Here is an 18896-nt window from a genome sequence, read left to right as displayed (position 1 = left end):
CATCATGACAAATTTAAGCTTGAGAAAAAAAAAACCAAGAATGTTAAATGAAATCTTTCATATATGGTTTGAATCCTGGTAAACTTTTATTGCTCACTGAAACTCCATGAGAGGAAAAATAAGAGCCCTTTTAGAGAGTGGGATAGTTAGTTGATAAGGGAGTATGTATAGCAGGATTGCCTCGCAGCAGTGAGGGCCCAGTTGAGGCTGTGTAAAATAAATTTGTAGGGAGCTCAGTCAAAACGGTTGCATGATTTTCTCCATCTTTGTTCAGCAGCATATGTGTAGGAATAAAGGTGAGAGAGAGTGGGAGTGTTTCAAGGTTGGGGTTTGGCTGGTCGGCAATATAAAGGGGATGGGGACTAAAGAGAGGACAGTGTAGAGTTGAATTGGCTCACCAATAGATCAAGATGGAGATAAGAGGAGAGGGTGGTTAGTACAGGGAAGGTGGCCTGAAAGAGAATTGAGGAGTCACAGAGGGAGTATATTGGTTGGTGAGGGAAAAATCAAGATTATCTTTGTGTGTGGCTGAGACCGAGTGGAGGACTAACTCATGGGAAGTGAGTAGGCTGAAGAACTGAGTGGCTAGGGTGTTTAAGAGTCAGTGTGTATATTGAAGCTCACTAGAATGAGGAGACGAGATGGGGAGGAGAGAAAAATTGTGAGTCACGTACCAAATTCATAAAGGAGGGTTAAAAGGAGAGAAGATGCTGAAGAGTTGAAGCACTCTAGTTGCTGTTGTTGTTTTTACCACTGCCATTCACTGCTCAGATGGGCTGAGGTGTTGGAAAGGGGCTATGAGAAGAGAAAAACTATAGCTGCCATGTCAGCCAAGAGCAATAACGGTGACATTCCTCCTCTACCTCTCCTTCTAAGGAGGAGGTAACCAAACCAAAGCTTACTTCTGCTTCTTGAAAGTATAGTTTCCATATTTTCCACCTAGTCTATAAAAGCCCTTAAGCTTAGCTCTTAAGCTAGGACTGTGCATTACTACTCTGTATTTAACTTGCTCAAAAGCAACCAAAAGGGAGACTAAATTCAGCTACCCAGAGAAAGAAAAGGAAAACCTTTAATGGCTAGGATTTCAATCACCTTGGGGCTAGATCAATCAATCAAAAAGCATCTAATAAGCCAGGCACTTATAGGCCAGGCACTATGCTAGGCACAGGGGACACAAAGAAAGGTAAACAATTCAAAATTTTTATTGATAGATTATTAAGTACCCCCAAAGCAGAGAACACTACGAATTCAGAACAAGTATTCCACTGAGCACAAATGAACCCAGAAGTGTGGTGGGAAAAGTTGGAAGATCCCTCCCCCCACTAGGCAGGGGTCTCAGGCAATTCTTTCCCATTGTTCTTTCTTCAGAAGAAAGATAAATAGCCTCATCTTTTCCCCTCCCAGAATCTAAGAAAAGCAGTGACTCTTCTTAAGCCCAGGGACTCCTGAAGGGAGAAGCTGGGAATGGGGATCTATCCATAGGAGGAAGTAAGAGTCAGAGTGAAGAAGCAACTGGTTTTTCTCTTTAGACAAACAATTTCATACCACTGTTAAGACATATGTGAAACAATCAGAGAACATAGCAGCATAAAATTAGAGATTATGACAGTTTAACTGTGTGGTTATAGATAATAAGTATAATAAGAGTTAAATATAGCAAACATTAATATGGGTTTCCCAAAGGAGACCTGAGTTGAGCTGGGCCTTTAATTATGGGGAGAACCTGGATTTCAAATCAGTTAAGAAAAAACTGAGGGGCGGCCAGGTGGCTCAGCGAGTAAGAGCACCGTCTCCAGTGTTGGGATGACCTGGATCAAATCCGGGCTCAGATACTCAGCACCACACCCAGAAATAACTGGCCGCGTAACCTTGAGCAAGTTACTTAACCCCGATTGCTTTAAAAAAAAAAAAAAGAAAAAACTGAGCGTCTACTAAGACAATGAGCTGTGTACTCTTGAGTATAGAATTGAATAAATCTTTATGGTTCAAGGAGATTAAAACTGAGAAGGAAAGAAGATAGGGACACGGATGTATGTAACACAAATTAGAATACAGAAGAGGTGCACAGAAATGGCACAAAATGCTACGAGAGTTCCATAAGGGAGAGGCTATTTCCTGTTGAGAGATAAGAAAAAATGCTTCATTGATGAGGTGGCACCTGGATTGGGTCTGAAGGATTTTAAGAGGTATGTCTATATGTGCTGGAGCCAGGAAGACTGGTATTTGAATACTTCCTTAAATACTTACTAGCCATGTGACCTTGGGCAAAACATTTAACCTCTGCTCCTGCCTCAGTTTCTTCATCTATAAATTGGGATAATAATAATAATAATACCTACCTCCCAAGGTTGTTGTAAAGATCAAATGTGGATAATACAAATTGTAAAGAGCTTTAAAGCCACTGTTGTTTAATCATGGGTTCTTTTAATACCAATTTATTGGGCTTTAAATTTTATAGGTAAGAATTGCATGCATACAAAGGTAATTTATGTCACTCTAGGCCAGTAGTTAGCAAGACTAATATAATTTAGATTAAAGATTTGTTTCTAAAATAAAGGCAAATAATGGGGAAAATTTAAAGTTTATTTTAAATTTTACCTTCTCTATTAGAATTAAAGTAATTTTTAATGTTTCAATGTTGTAATTATTGATAATAAGATATTCAGACAGATTTTAAAAAAAACCCATGATTTGGATCCAAAGTGAAATGAATGTAATGTCAAAATTTTACTCCCATTCAAGGCTGGGACATTAGAGTATGTACAATATAAGATTATAAAACAGTAAACTACCCAACTGTGCCATTTTATATGTCAATGACTGTCATTCATTCATTAAAAAAAGATTTTCAATTATGGGAAACTTGATCAATCTTCTGCTCTTCGTAAAAAATAACCATTTTCCCCCCAACATTTTGCTACAGTAATTATTAGAATGTCACATTGTTAAAGGATTGAAAACAATAGCTGGGTCTTTGGCTTTCAAACTAGTTTAACAAAGAGATTAGCATCTACACTTGATTATCTCTTAATACTATTTCCCACCTCCCAATACATATAAGAAAATCACATCTCATATCCTACCTTCAGGAGAGCACACTCCAGGAAGTTCAGAGAGGATAATTAATGCTGCTGAAACCAATTTATTTCCATCCTCTGAAAGAGCCTGTGCTTTTGCAGCTTTTACTCCCGGACTGCCTGTCAGTTTAGGGTTTAACTCGGGAAGCTGTCGGACCAGAATGCACACACACAGCTCCAACGTCGCAAACACCAGAGATCTTCCAGGTATCAGTCCTCCTGTGTCTTTACCTTCTCCAAATTCTGGTAGGGTTTCCTTTTCAGCAGCTCCATCATCAACTACAAGGGATAAGGATTAAGGTTTGACAAATATTCCAGCTTTTGGTTTGCTAAAGTAAATTTGCCATGTCTGAAACAAAGTGCAATCACGGAACTAACAGGTCTCATCATTTAAAATTAAGTTTCAGTAGTTACATTGGATGCTTTAAAATATTTTCTAATTAAATGACCAAGCAGGAAGAAGGGTAGGAGGATAAGAAAGCAAAGTTACTGAGATTGCTCTAGAAACAGCTTCGATCTCATTTAAAGCCTGATAGCTAAGTGAAGACTGCAGAACTGGAACAGGCTGGGAATGCTTCATAAAAATCTGAAAAATATTTTCAAAGTCAATTTCACTCATAACTTTCATGAGTCATTCTGGAGGTATGTGATTATCCCACTAAGAGGGCACTTTGCAGACCTGAAGATAAGTGATTTAGCTTTATCAGCATGCCAAAACTTGTGCCGGCCTAAAGATTTTCACCAGTACTTTCCAATAATGCAAGTGAGCACCAGTAGCCAAAACAGTACTGTATTAAATAGATCATTTCTTCAACATTTATTTATTTTTATTTTTAATATTTTTTTGCCTTTTGGAGGGCAATTGGGGTTAAGTAACTTGCCCAAGGTTACATGGGTAGTTTTTTTGTGTGGGTGTTAAGTGTCTGAGGCCGGAACCGAACTCAGGTCCTCCTGACTCCGGGGCTGGTGCTTTACTCACTGTGCCACCTAGCCGCCCCTTCTTCAACATTTATTAAAATTTTAATTGATCTATAAACTAGTATTTTCATATCCCCCAAGTACAGGGGCCAAAATTAAACTGTAGAGATGAATTAGAGGTTACAGGGACCTTGTCTATACTGGCAAAGGCAACAAGCATTTATCAAGTGCTTTATAGATATTATTTCATTTGATACAACAAACCTGGGAGGTGCTGTTATTATCTTTATTTTACAGTTGAGGAAACTGAAGTGGACAGAAGTTAAGTGACTTGCCCAGGGTCATACAGCTAGTAAGGGTGAATCTGAACTCAAGTCTTCCTGACTCCAGGTCCAGCACTCCATCTACTGTGCCATGTAGCTGCTTTGTTTTCCTCCTTAGAAAGGGAGCTCTTTGACAGCAGGGACTGTGTTACTTTTAGCTAGGGGGTATTCAAACATAGCTTTAAATACTTACCAGGTAATTTTCTATTTTATCTTAAAGGCAAAAGGGAGGTTTTAAAGCTTCTTGAACAGTGGAATGCTATGGTCAAAACTATGCTTTAGGATATCAAATTAGCAACTGTGTGGAGGCTATATTAGAGAGATTAGAAGTAGGGAGACCAATTAGGAGGTTGTTGTAATAATCCAGTCAAGGGGTGATGAGGATAACGGCTTTATGAATAAAGAGAAGGGAAAAGATGCAAGGGTGTATTAGAGGTAGAACAGATGAAAACTGGTAAATGAGTGCAAATGGGGAGTGAGGGTGAAGGAAGAATCAAAAATAACTCAGGATGGAAACCTGGAAGACTTGAAATGTGGTGGTTCACTTAATAGAAACAAGATACTCAGGGAGGGTAGTAAGATTTGAGGGGAAAGAAAATGAATTCAATTCTGGACATATGAGTTGAAGAGGCCTATGGGACATCCAGTTGGAAATAGCTATTGACAAGTTTGGCTGCTGGGGAGATGACAAGGCCTAAAAGTCTTAAGGATAGAGAGTCCAGGCTGATGGTAAGGCTGAAGTGTCCATAGGTTACATCAGTAGGTAAGAAGACTACAGTGCCTAGGGGTCTGGCAGTCAGAGGCAGGGCAAGGCATAAGACCTGGTGAGCCTCTCTCTCAGAGGAAGGAACAGAATTGATGACTCCCTTCTCATTCAAGTGGTGTGAGCAGGCAAGTGGTCTGAATGGGGTGTAGCCAGTTGCAGGTAGGGGAGGACCAGGAACAAAGAGTTTTATAGGGTTAGAAATATATACCTGGGAGTCATCTGCAGAATGATGACAAGGTAATACACTGGAATTGATGAAATTCATTGAGAGAATGCAGGATGCCTGAAATGAATTTTGTCCATAATTGAACCTTGTTAAATCCCTACCTTTCCCAGTAACTTGGCTCTAGTGCTGCCTCCTAGGAAGACCTTCCTGATTCCTTTGCCCCACCCCCACTTTCAGATTGACTCTGTATTCATCTTGTACTAATTTATCTATTTCTTTTTTTTTTCTTTTTGGAGGGGGGAGGGCAGGTCAATTGCATTAAGTGACTTGCCCAAGGTCACACGGCTAGTTTTTTGTGTTAAGTGTCTGAGGCCAAATTTGAACTCAGGTCCTCCTGACTCCAGGGCTGGTGCTCTACTCACTGCGCCACCTAGCTGCCCTGATTTATCTATTTATGTTTTCCCAAGAGGATATAATGCCCTTTTCTGATGATGCTCTGTGATCAGTTTTCAGTTTTCTGATACTCACCTTCTGCACTTCTCCTCTTTTCCTTTACATGTTCTTGGGCTGCACAGATGATTTGTCTTACAACTTCAAGTGAAGCTAGCTGAATAGAAGGTGACTCTCTAGTCAGTATTACTCGATGGAGTACATTCAGCAACTCGACTCCTAAGTCCTGTGGCAGAGAGTATTTTGTGTTGAAATTCACATGAGCAAACAGGCTGTTTATTTTTTTATTTTAGTATTTGGAAAAAAATACTAAAATTAAAATAGTATAGTCAAATTTAGAAAATGCAGTACATAATCAGGCAAAAACAGGAATCTATATAAGTAGGTTGATTAACCCAGTGGAAACCACCAAAGTGTCAGAAAGCTGTTTAATTTCAGATGAAAAATACTTGGTTCTTTATTTCAAAACAAAGAAGGCCCATTTCATAATAAAACACTGATGAACTCAATAACATTAAGAATCTCTGGAAAAATCCCATATAAAACTAAGTCAGTGTTAATTATGGAATCACTAACGCATAATAAAATTAATTACATTCAGTGGTTCTAATACTGGAATTAATATAAACACATTTAAGCAGCTAGTGCAGAAGCAAAAATGAGAATGGTAATATAAACACATTTAAGCAGCTAGTGCAGAAGCAAAAATGAGAATGGTTACTTCCTGAAATATGTGGTTACACATACAACAATGTTTGCTTCAAACCAAAAACCTAATTCTAGACTTTTCTTCAAAAATGTTAGAAGCTCTTACAAGGCTAAGATGACATAAGATTTGGAATATCAACAACCCCCTCTGGGTACCTGAGTTTCCTTCATTTAATTTCTCTAAAGGAACCATATACGGTTCTGAGAAAACTCAAGAAAAAGGAATAAAAAGAAAAAAAATTTACATGTCATTATAAAATAATATTTCCCTTTAAACTTTTCTATCTTCATTAGGTCTTTTCCCAAATGTGTGTGTGTATAAACATATACACACAATTCCAAGTTTGTAAACACTAGAGACTATACAAGTACTACTCCCTCCTGTGTTCTTTTCATTCTTTAACCATGGCAAAGTTTCCTTTTAAGCAGCTCCTTCATTAACCTTAATGGAAAGACACACCATAGTAGTTAGGAAAGATACAGGTTTATCTGATTTCAGCATATTTGCAAATGCTTATAAACATCATGTAACAATTTTCTAGCTAAAATCCCCATGAATCAACTTATAAGTTTAAATGATTTAAAATAAAAAAAAATTATCACTCCTTGCTTTTCTCTTCTCTATTCTTCCTTATCCATTCACTGTCACAAAACCAGAAGATACCAATACAACAGGACAAAGAGCAAGCAGAAGCATGAGACCATTAGATATATCTTTGCTGGTACTCAATTCTGGGAAAAGAGTGAAATTCAGATATGATTAGTCTAATTTTTTTTTGGCTGCCAAATTAGGTCCCTGTTTTTAAGTATAAAAAAATAAGGACCAATAAGATATAGATATGAAATTTTTAAAAAAGATATAATTTCTTTTTTTTTTTTAAAGCAATTGGGGTTAAGTAAATTGCTGAAGGTTAGACGGCCAGTTATTTCTGGGTGTGGTGCTTAGTATCTGAGCCCGGATTCAATCCCCCGGTCATCCCGACACTGGGGCTGGTGCACTTACTTGCTGAGCCACCTGGCCGCCCCTAAAAGATTTAATTTCTAAACAAATAAATGCACACTTTACATTTGATACACCTTATTATTACAATAGCCAAAATGCTATTAGCATAAGAACTCATACTGTGAAAAGAGAAGAGGAAAATCACTGGATAGCATTTAAAATTTTTAAAGAAAAATAATTAGTAATCAATGATCTTGACATCAAATATATTAATATTTTCTGATAATAGTAAAGAATGAAGGATAAGTAAATAATTAAGACTGGAACTCAGGGCCAGAGTCAAGATGGTGGAGTAGAAACAGGACTTCCTAGGGGCTCTGGCTTCCACGTCCTCCAATTCATGTAAAAGGTGACTCTGAAGAAACTTGGGAGCTACAGAACCGACAAAATGACACAGAGAAGCTAACCTCTCACGGAGGACAGCCCAACAGGCTGGCAGGAAGTGGCCAGCACAGTGCTCTGGGAGCTGAGCCCAGACCCTCTTGAGCTGGAAGTTTTAGCCTCAGGGTGGGCTTGACCAATCACCAGCTGGAGGGACTTCAGATCACCAGCAGCTGTGGCGGTTTCCAGAATTATTAACACATAGATGCTAAGGAAAAAGTGAGAGGTCAGTGCAGTGTAGACTTTGGGATCCAGTAGTTTGGAAGTGCTGTCGATCTTTGCCCCTGGGGGTGAGAAGCAGCTGAGGTGCAGCAGCCGGGCAGCTGCAGCCACGTGGCAGCTTCAGCTCCTGGCCTGCAGACTGTAGGGGGACCACGCAACCAGTCTGAGGGGTAATCACTCTTGCTTTAACCTGCTTGGATCTGGATTGCTGTCTAGGATGGAGGTCCTAGGGTGTGCGACCAACTTGCCAGAGCGCATGGAGGCTTCAGAGAGGGCAGCTAACTAATAGCTCCAGCAGCTGTGAAACCCCAGTGATTTGGGACAAAGCTCTCCTCTTTGGAAGCAGAGTTCTACTGTGGCAAAGAGCCCAAAAGTCAAGTAATTGAGTGGCAACATGAGCAAACAAGGGAAGCAAAGCAAGCAGAGCAACCCAACTTTACACTCCTATTTTGGGGACAAAAAGGATCAAAGGATGGAACAGGAGGAAGACAGCAAAGTCAGAACTCCTGCACCAAAAGCTTCCAACAAAAATATGAGCTGTTTACAAGCCATAGAGGACCTGAAGGATTTTGAAAACCAAATAAGAGAAGTGGAGGAAAGGGAAGAGAAATGAGAATGATGCAAGAAAATTATGAAATGAGAGTCAACAACCTGACTGAAGAAAATAACACCTTAAAAAATAGACTAACGGGGAGGCCAGGTAGTACAGTGAGTAAGAACACAGCGAGTAAGAGCACCGGCTCCAGTGTCGGGATGACCTGGGGATCAAATCCAGGTGTAGATACTTAGCACCACAGCCAGAAATAACTGGCCGTGTAACCTTGAGCAAGTTACTTAACCCTGATTGCTTAAAAAAAAAAATAGACTAACTCAAATGGCAAAAGAGGCTCAAAAAGGCAATGAGGTGAAGAATGCCTTAAAAAGCCAAATTTACCATATGGAAAATGAATCTCAAAATCTCACTGAAGAGAATCATCCTTCAGAATTAGACTGGAGCAAATGGAAGCTAGTGACTTTATGAGAAATCAAGATACTATTAAACAGATCCAAACGAATGAAAAAATAGAAGGCAATGTGAAATATCTTATTGGGAAAACCTCTGACCTGGAAAATAGATCCAGGAAAGATAATTTAAAAATTACTGGACTACCTGAAAGCCATGATCAAAAAAAGGACCTAGAAATCATCCTTCAAGAAATTCTCAAGGAAAATTGCTCTGATGTTTTAGAACCAGAGGGCAAAACAGAGGTTGAAAAAATCCACCAATCACCTCCTGAAAAAGTCCCAAAAAGAAAACTCCTAGGAATATATATATATATATTTTTACAACTGAACAACCACAATATTTATAACAGCAAGGCAAAAGGGAATGGGTCAACCTTATTCTCATTGAATTTGGCTTACGGAGGGAATGACATGCATACTAAATAGGGTATCTCACCCTCCAGGAGAGTAGGGGGGAGGGGATGAGAGGGGGGATGACGGAATGGAGGGCAGGCTGGGGGGGGGAAATTTGGAAGCACCCACTTTTGAAAAGGGACAAGATCAAAGTAGAGAATAGAACAAGTGGGAGGTGGGATAGGAGGGAGGTAAATATAGTCAGTCTTTTACAATATATCCACTATAGAAATGTTTTGCATAGCTACACATGTACAACCTATACTGAATTGCTTATCTTCCCAGCAAGGGTGGGTGACAAGGGAGGCAGGGAATGAATCTGGAATTCAAAGTTTTAAAATCAAGTGTTAAAAAAAAAAAAATATATATATATATATATACTATTATTAATAATATTTTATATGTAACTGGGAAATAAGACAGACACTGGGGCATTGAGATCCACTGTGCACTACTGGAAAGTCGGAGGGGGTATGGGAGAAGATATAGGAGAGAGTAGATTGGAGGAGAAGATATAGGAGAGAGTAGATTGGAGGAGAAGATATAGGAGAGAGTAGATTGGAGGAGAAGATATAGGAGAGAGTAGATTGGAGAAAATATAGGAGAGAGTAGATTGGAGGAGGATCGCTATTTTGGGTAGGGGAAAAACAGGGAGAAAATTTGTAACTCAAAATCTTGCAGCAATGAATGATGTAAACTAGAAGTTAATAAAGCATTTGATAAAAAAAAAAAAAAGATTTTCAGTCTTGCTGGAAAAGTGTTCCCCAAGCATTAATTAATCTTTCCCCCAACAGAGGATTTTATCTGAAGTTTTCCTACGTACTTATTTATGCTTGTACTATAGTTATATACTTTTATTTCACTAACCAATAAACCTAGATTTTAACATTAAAAAAAAAAAAAAGACTGGGAGGCTAGGTGGTGCAGTGAATAAAGTGCCTGCCCGGAGTCAGGAGGACCCAAGTTCTTGGTTCCGGCCTCAACACACTTAACACCCACCCACCCACACCCACACCCACACACATACACACCCACACACCCACACACACACAAAGACTGGAACTCAATGCTGAGAACGACATGTATGAGACTAGGTAATAGGTCTTCTAATGATAAACTGGGGAGGTAAGCTAGTGAAATTTTGTTTAGCTGTATATTTTCAGTTCCAATAATACAAGAAATTAGGCTGAATTTATCTTTTCACCACAGTAAGAAAATTGAAAATACTTTGATGTTTTCAGTAGTTGTAGTTAAGTCACTAATTCTTGATTATTTGTGATAATGAGCAACTAAGGTAAGAGGAAGGCATGGATCTGAACTAGAAAGATAATACTAAAACTTTTTTGTTATCATGTCATCTTCTTCACCAAAGTATCAGTGGGAACTCTAAAACTGATAAGCTATTTGGCTAAAGGGCAGAACAGGGGAAGCAGATGTCCTAGTTAACCTACTTAGATAAGTAGCCAATAAATAGCTTGGATCAAATGTCGTTTTTTTAAGTATAACAGTCTTTTTTTTTTTTTAAAGCAATTGGGGTTAAGTAACTTGCTCAAGGTTACATGGCCAGTTATTTCTGGGTGTGGTGCTGAGTATCTGAGCCTAGATTCGATCCTCAGGTCATCCCGACACTGGGGCTAATGCTCTTACTCGCTGAGCCACCTGGCCGCCCCAAACTATAACATTCTTGTTCCACTTTCACTCTTGGGACTTTTTTCTAAAGAGCCAAACTCCAATGGCATAGAGTCGGTTCTGTTTTTTAAAAGCCACGTAGCAAAAGCATTAATAGCTTATATCTAGATGAAAACTTTCAAGATTGAGCCTGGAAACATACTTTGTCTGAGAAGCAACATAGTTAAGTTGGAAATGTTCATCATTAAAATAGTGGTTCCATAGCTTTTTTAGGCCAGGGAAACTTATGAAGACTGTCTGTCAAGATGTAAAGGGATCTGTTAGTGGAAGGAGTGACTGCACTGAAATCACAGATCCTTGTAAAATAAACAGATTTCCAGAAAAAAGTACCTGATGTAGAGAGAGGCAGTATTTTTTGTTAGGCCTTAGGAAGCAAGCACAAAAACAATATAATTTTTCAAAGGTCTTTGCATTAAGATGACAGGAACTTAGTAAATGCTTTGATAATACAAAATGATATTAATGGATTACACAGAAAGTCAGTGCTATAGTTCGGAATTTAACTCAAATTTCTTGATTCATGAATTCAATGACAGCAAATGAATAGATTACCTGATCACTGCCAATTTTAGATCTAGGCCAAGGAACATCTAGTAAAGCCTGTAGTGCATGTAAACAAGCAGTGATGCTTTCCATGGTTGCATCTGAACGCAGAGAACAGAGAAATTCCACACTGATTCCTATAGAAAAAAAGACAACCATGAGAACCATTTTGTAAAATTATGAAAACAAATGCTTAGAAATATAGGATCTATGACATTATGAAACAAGACGGTCTACCACATAACCATTTAAATAAATCACAGTTAAAACAGAAATCTAGAAAGGTTAAATAACTTGGTTTTGAGAGGTGGATCAATTAATTAAACTAATGAAAATATAAACTATACAACTGTTTATTAATACTCAAAAGTTGTTTTCTGAAGGGTAGAGGAGCTTAAGATCTCTTTGCTGGGAGATCAGAAACTAAAATTACACTAGAGAAGTAAAACATATATATACTTAAATTTCCCCCCTAAATTTCTAAGTTTTCTAAATTCATGTTAAAGCCTACATTTCATAAAAGCTCTCATAATCCTAAAGTTAAAATAAAGATTTCTACCAAATCCAATATTATATAAGACCTAATTTTTGGAGCTTTTTTTCCCCAATGCATTCTCAGCCCATGATGCTTTATTGCTAAAAACCAAAAACAAATGCCAAAAAATTTTATTTGTAGTTGCAGTTTCCAACTTAGGTTTTAAAAAACAGTTCCTCTTCACACCATCAAAAGAATAAAATCTATCCTTCAAACTGCCAAAGATGCATAGATATAACAGCCTTTCCCACAATTTTGGGCATACACAATGAGAAATTCTAACAATATTACCTTGTAAAATATAATAACTGCAATGCAGTAGAGAAATTACAGTGTTGCATGTGCATACAGTATGTAAACAATCTTTTCTGCACTAAAGACAGTCAACATAATATATAGAGTATGTGATATGAACTCTTCAGTATTAGGTCTTTCTAACTGTTTCTAATTGGTCAAATTGTTTACTTTACATAGAAGAGTTGAACAATTTAAAAATAGCTCTTTAGGAATAGTATAGACACTTAAAGATGGAAGATTACCATGCACTGCTCCAGTAAAACCTAATTTTCTTGCCTGGGTCAAGAAAGACTAAAATCAGTGATTTAGTGAACTGTAGGACTCATGAAATACAATCACATCTCTTTGCAATTATTAGTCATTCTTCATCTTGCTGAAAGCTATGACAATGACAGAAGAAAATTAGAAAATTATCAGTTACTATTTTGTTTCAAGATTGCTGACTAAACAAAAACTAGAATCCAAAATACACCTTGATTTTCAATAGAAGTACCCAAGAACCAACTTCCTTAAAAGCTATACTGGAATAAATACATAAAAAATGTCTAGGAGTTGAGTTAAGAGAGATAGATTACTCCATTTTGTTAACAGTTTTCTCTTATTACACTTAAGATACTTAAAGGCAGTTGCTTTCAGTACCTATTTTATGATAGCTATAATATCACACTTTGAGAGTCTTAATAGGTTTCTAAAATAACCTGTATCCTAATAGTGAGCTGAAAAACCAAGTATATCAATACATATTCTTGGGAATTCATAAGTTTTACTGTTACCATGGGAAATAATTTAAGTCAATGAAATAAAATTAACTACACTATTTACTGAGAGCAGATTTGAGATGAAGTATAACTTACAAACAGTCTACATATACTGTCACTGACCCAAGATAAGGTGAAATCTGTCTGTATAAACATCCTCAGGGGATTTCACTGCTGACCCAGAAGAACCCTGACACATTGTAGTTGGCGTTACAGGTCTTGAGAGATTAGTTGCTCCTTCATCTGGGTCAGCTACAATGAAGCCGGTGCTAGTGAGCCACAGTGCAGTAGCATGAAGGATCAGAGCCCAGGAATTATGATAGTGTAGCTTTGCATTTTCACTAGTCTCTGCAGTGTAGAAAGCTCCACCTACAAAAAGGAAAACAAATGTGATTATTTTTAGTTTCAGACCTATCTTCACCCAAAATAACAGTCCATGAGTTTCAGTATGCTAAAAACTTTTTAGTTAATAACAAACATATCAAGCACTACCCAGGGCTGCTTAGTCTTTAAAAAAATCACAACTACCAATGCATTAAAGTGTGTGTGTGTATGTGCCTGAACATTCTACAGGAATAATTCTAAATAAACTTTTCAAATAACTATGACCCAAAACTGGTCTAAAGTTACGAAAAATCTGATTTTTATAGGATCAAAGAACCTGTGCTAGAATGAAGGAGAGAAGTCATGTAGTCAAAACCCTTCATTTTATAGTGGAAGAAACTGAGGCCCAGAAAGGTTAAAAGACTTGCTCTGCATCATAGAGGTAATAAAGTGTCTGAGGAGGTATTTGAGCCCAGATCCTTTAACTGCAGAGCCATTACTCTGTCCTATATTATCTCCCATATATCTTTTCTCCCTGACTTCACGGTTTTATAATCACACCTGGGAAGGTTTTTCTTTATAAAAATCATCCAGGCCGGCGCTTTACTCACTATGCCACCTAGCCGTCCATGCTGGCCTTCATTCTTGAAGGGAACCAAAATAACATCATTATGATGAGGTCAAGGTACAGTATGTCTGATTATGGCTGATTATATCAATACAAGTTCAGAAGATTCTACCACAGGTAGGGTACAAATATACCTTATGAAAAGGAGTTGAAGATAACACCTAGGTTATAAGTCTGGGTGAGGATGGTAGTACCCTCCCCAATGAAAGGCAAGAAAAAAAGAGGGGACAAGTGAGGGAAGATACTGAGTTCTATTTTGGACATAGTGAGTTTAAGATATCTATTGGACATCTAGTTGCAGATGTCCAGTAGGCAGCTGAAGATATAAGTAGGAAGGTTAGCCAAAGGATTAAGCATGGATAAGTATATCTGACAATCATCAGCATAGAGATAACTGAATACAATGGAATTAATGAGATCACCCTGCAAAATGGTATAGAGGGAGAATAGAAGAAGGCCCAGGACAGAGGTATGGGTGGGATCCACCATTAGTGGTCATGACTTGGATAAAGAGACTAAGAAGAAGTAACCAGATGGGTAGGAGAAGAACCAGGATAGAACAATGTTAAGGAAACTTAGAGAAAAGAGAGTGTGAGGGAGAAGGTGAAAGACTGTTTCAAAGGCTGCTTACAGGTTAAGGAGGATAAGGATTGAGAAAAAGCCCCTTAGATTCAGCAATTAAGAGGTCAAAATAAATGCATATTGAATTGAATGACCAGGTGAAGAAAAATTTTTTAAAATACTATGTTTACTGAAAATTAGGGACTAATAATCAAAAGAATTTGCTATCTTACCTTCAAGAGGAAGTTGGGAAGCAAACTCTGAAGGCAAAGTTAGGAGAGCAAAATCTTGAAGGGCAGCAAGCCAGAGTCTGCTTAGTGTTCCAAGATCTGTTTGAACTAAGTCAAGAAGTCCATCTATGGAAGATGACACATCTCTAGCATTTTCCTCCACAGAGCTGGCAGTCTTCATAGTTTGCTTCTGTTTCTCAGTTTGTTTTTTCTGTCGCTCTACAGCAATTATGTAAACCTGTGGTGAAGTTAACCTGTCATTAGGAAAGTCTTGAAGAGGTCTTGAAAATTACCACAGTATACTCCGAGATACAGCTTTTAGAGAGAAAATTCTGTATTCAAGACTGTAAGCTCTATAAGTGCAGGGGCTGTTTTCACTTCTTCCTTCTATCTCCAACTCTTAGTGCAGTGCTTGGTATGTAGCAAGCACTTGACAAGTACCTGGTCCTCTTCTATCTTCATGCCCAAACTTAGATCCCTGAGATGTGCCTACAGTGTCTGACTAAAATGTAATGAAGCTGATTTTCAGAAGTCAGTGAGGCGCCATGGGAAAAGCACTGGATTTTGAGTCAAAGGATGTGAGTCTGAATTTCAGCTCTAGTATTCCTACCTGTGTGACACCGGGCACATCAGTGAACCTCTTCAGGCCTAAATTTCCTCATCTATAAAATGAGAGGCGGAACTAGACGATTGATCTGTAGGATTCCATTCCAGATCTAGACCTGTTAGCTTGTGGCAGAGGCCTCTATTTACTACAAAATCACACCTCAGATATTTGAGAGTACTTTGAAAACAGAGGAACTAAACTAATTTCCTGTTCCTTACAGAATTCTGAGAAAGAAGTGATCGTGGAGACTTTCTTTTTCCAAATTAAGAGCCTGAATACAATTTTGATGTTCCAGTTCTTAATAACACAGTTTGCAGATACATTCAGTATAGACAGGCCAAAAATCTTAGCTTTTGTATGAGTCTTAGGACAAAAACAAATGAAAATTAACAAATGAAAATTACAGGGCTTTATCAGGGAAATTAAAAAGATAAAATATTACTAGCCCAATGAACATGGAAACTAGTTTTTTAGTACATTTGACTTGAACACAGAAACTGTTGTTTTTGAGTACATTTGACTATATATATACATACACACATATACTGCCACAAAGACCATACAAGTTGAATAAAATATTTTTCTTCCTGATTTTCTTCTGTGGGTTTCCTTTATTTTACTCTAGAGTAAGGAATTGCTACTGTTACTTGGAAAAGATTGCATATGGATCTACTATGTCAACTGTCTGACAGCAAAATTGCAGCAAATTGAAAAGTTCAGTATAGTAAGATAAAGTAAAATAGCCAAGTCTACTTATAATCAGCTGAAACTTGACACTAAATCACTAGAAAAATTTGACACAAACTGTATGCAGCATTACCTAGAAACAATATCTAGGATTAGATTATAAAAATAAAGTCTACCACAAAGTCCTATTCTGACGTCTCACTGTGGTGGGAAGGTAGTCCTGGATGCTAAAAGGCTATGCCATGGGAGCATAAACTCTAGTAAGTTCAACTAAGTTAGAAAGGCTTTAGAGCATGGTCTAACAACAACAAAAAGTGTTTAATTTCTTTCTTTCAACACCACAAACTAAATTTTGTAAACATATATCGAACATCCACAGAGTACACGTATTTAAACTCATTCATACTGGTAGAAGTATAACTGTTAAATTAGCTATTTTAAAAGGCAAAATATATAGTTATCTACATATACGCAAATGAATCCCTTAATGTTCAGTTCAGGTTTTTATCATGGTACATATTGGACAGTGACAAAGTACAAACATTTTTCCTTCAATTTCAAATACTTTTGTGTCAAGATCATCCAGCTAGTTACTTTCTGGTTTTTTTTTTTTTTTTTGCTTTTTGGAGGGCAATTGAGGTTAAGTGACTTGCCCAAGGTCACACGGCTAATTTTTGTGTTATGTGTCTGAGGCCGCATTTGAACTCAGGTCCTACTGATTCCAGGGTCGGTGCTCTATTTACTGCACCACCTAGCCGCCCCAAACTAGTTACTTTCTTTTTTTTTTTTTAAGGTGAGACAGAGTTTATTTTGTCAGGGCTGTGCAAAGACAAGCTGAGACACTTGCCACAAGTGTACCTGCAGCACCCCCTCCTGTCCAAAAGAGGCACTGCCTCACAGTGATAAGCACTGCAGTTTCTGCATATGTTCAAATGTACTTGTATGTATCATTGGAAAATCACCTCACTTTTGCTCATCAATCAAGTCTCTGAGTTCTGTCCTGTGGGGAACAGTTTTGCATTGTTCTGAAGTCAATCTAAAGGTGAAAACTGGAACTAGGTCTCAAGACAGGCAACGATTTTCTTCATAGCCTCCGGGCTTTTTTTGGGCGGCAACCATTGTGTGGGATGGGGGTATTGTCTGTGATTGAGATGACCTCCAGGCCCCCCATGGTCAACCCCTTGATGGCAGATAAGCGCCCTGGTCCTTTCACCACCACTCTGACATGGATCATCACTCCCTCCGCTGTGGCTTTCGCTGCTGCAGCAATGCCTGCAGTTTGTGCTGCAATCCCTGTGGTCTCTTTTGCATTTTTGAACCCTTCGGTGCCACAAGAAGTTCTGGCAAGTGGCACATTCTTGGAAGAGACCACCCGGATATGTGTGTTGTTATATGTTGCTTTAATGTGAGCTATTGGGATTTCTTCATATGTCTTGACTCCCCATGTCAAGGAACTCTCCTGACCCAGAAGCGGAGGAAAGATGCTGAACCTGCTAGGTTTCTGGGCATCCCCAGGCTCTGCTTCTGTTTCCACCTCTCTCTTCTCCACCACCTCCTGGGGCCTCTGCGTGCCGGTGTGGAGAGCACCGCCAGGAGCTTCGTCCCAGGTGCCCAGGGTGTGCCAAAACAAACCCAGAAACTACATGAATGCAATTACAAAACATTTTTCACACAAAGTCAGATCTAAATAACTGGAAAAATATCAACTGCTCATGATTAGGCCAGGTCAAAAGAATAAAACTGACAATTACACCTAAATTAACTTATTTAGTGTCATACCAATAAAACTATCAAAAAATTATTTTACAGAGTTGAAAAAAATAATGAAATTCATCAAGAACAAAAGGTAAAGAATATCAAGGTAAACAATGAAAAAATGTGAAGGAAGGTGGCCTAGTCATATCAAATCTCAAACTGAATTAAAAAGAATTAATCATCAAAACTGGCTAAGAAATAGAGTGGTGGATCAGTGGAATAGATTAGGTACACAACACAGAGTCATAAATGATCATAGTAATCTTGTGTTGGATAAATCCAAAGACCCAAACTTTTGGGATAAGAATTCAGTAATTGACAAAAACTGCTGGGAAAACTGGAAAACAGTATGGTAGAAACTAAGCACAGTCTAACATCTTATACCATATACCACGATAAGGTTAAAATGGGTACATGATTTAGATAGAAAGGTTGATACCACAAACAAAGAACGTTTACCTGTCAGATCTATGGACAAGGAAAGAATTTATGACCAAACAAGACATAGACAGCTTTATGAGATGTAAAATAGAGAATTTTGATTATGTTAAAAAAGTTTTTACACAAACAAAATCATTGTAACCAAGGTTAGAAGGAAAGGAGAAAGCTGGGAAATAATTTTTATGCTATCTCTGATAAAGCCCTCCTTTCTCTAATACATAGAGAACTGAGTCTAATTTATAAGAATATAAATCATTTTCCAATTGATAAGTAGTCAAAGAAGAGGCGTTTTCAGAGGAAGAAATCAAAGTTATTTATAGTCATGTAAAAAAACGCTCTAAATCAGCGCTTCTTAAACTGTGGGTCACAATCCCATATGGGGTTAGAACATGAGTAGTTAATTGTAGGAATTGAGTAAACCACACTGAC

At 38.0% G+C, this 18896-nt stretch overlaps 1 protein-coding gene and 1 pseudogene across 1 annotated transcript in view; both read right to left on the bottom strand.

The window, feature by feature from the left end:
• HEATR5A (HEAT repeat containing 5A) overlaps nt 1-18896 on the bottom strand; it is a 90465-nt gene that overhangs the window by 22666 nt on the left and 48903 nt on the right. The window contains exons 12-16 of the mRNA XM_069105988.1: nt 14981-15215; nt 13358-13603; nt 11654-11781; nt 5779-5926; nt 3084-3356 (exon numbers count right to left, since the gene is read on the bottom strand). Coding sequence (XP_068962089.1) covers nt 3084-3356; nt 5779-5926; nt 11654-11781; nt 13358-13603; nt 14981-15215 — 1030 coding nt within the window. The remainder of the gene's footprint in view (nt 1-3083; nt 3357-5778; nt 5927-11653; nt 11782-13357; nt 13604-14980; nt 15216-18896) is intronic.
• LOC138175253 (small ribosomal subunit protein uS11m pseudogene) overlaps nt 17045-18896 on the bottom strand; it is a 2078-nt pseudogene continuing 226 nt past the window's right edge.

This window comes from Petaurus breviceps, unplaced genomic scaffold (assembly GCF_028583685.1).
Source record: "Petaurus breviceps papuanus isolate PSGF00001 unplaced genomic scaffold, PetGlider_PUasm1.0 77, whole genome shotgun sequence".
In the NCBI taxonomy this organism is placed as follows: Eukaryota; Metazoa; Chordata; class Mammalia; order Diprotodontia; family Petauridae; genus Petaurus; species Petaurus breviceps.
This window is presented reverse-complemented; position numbering and strand designations above follow the sequence as displayed.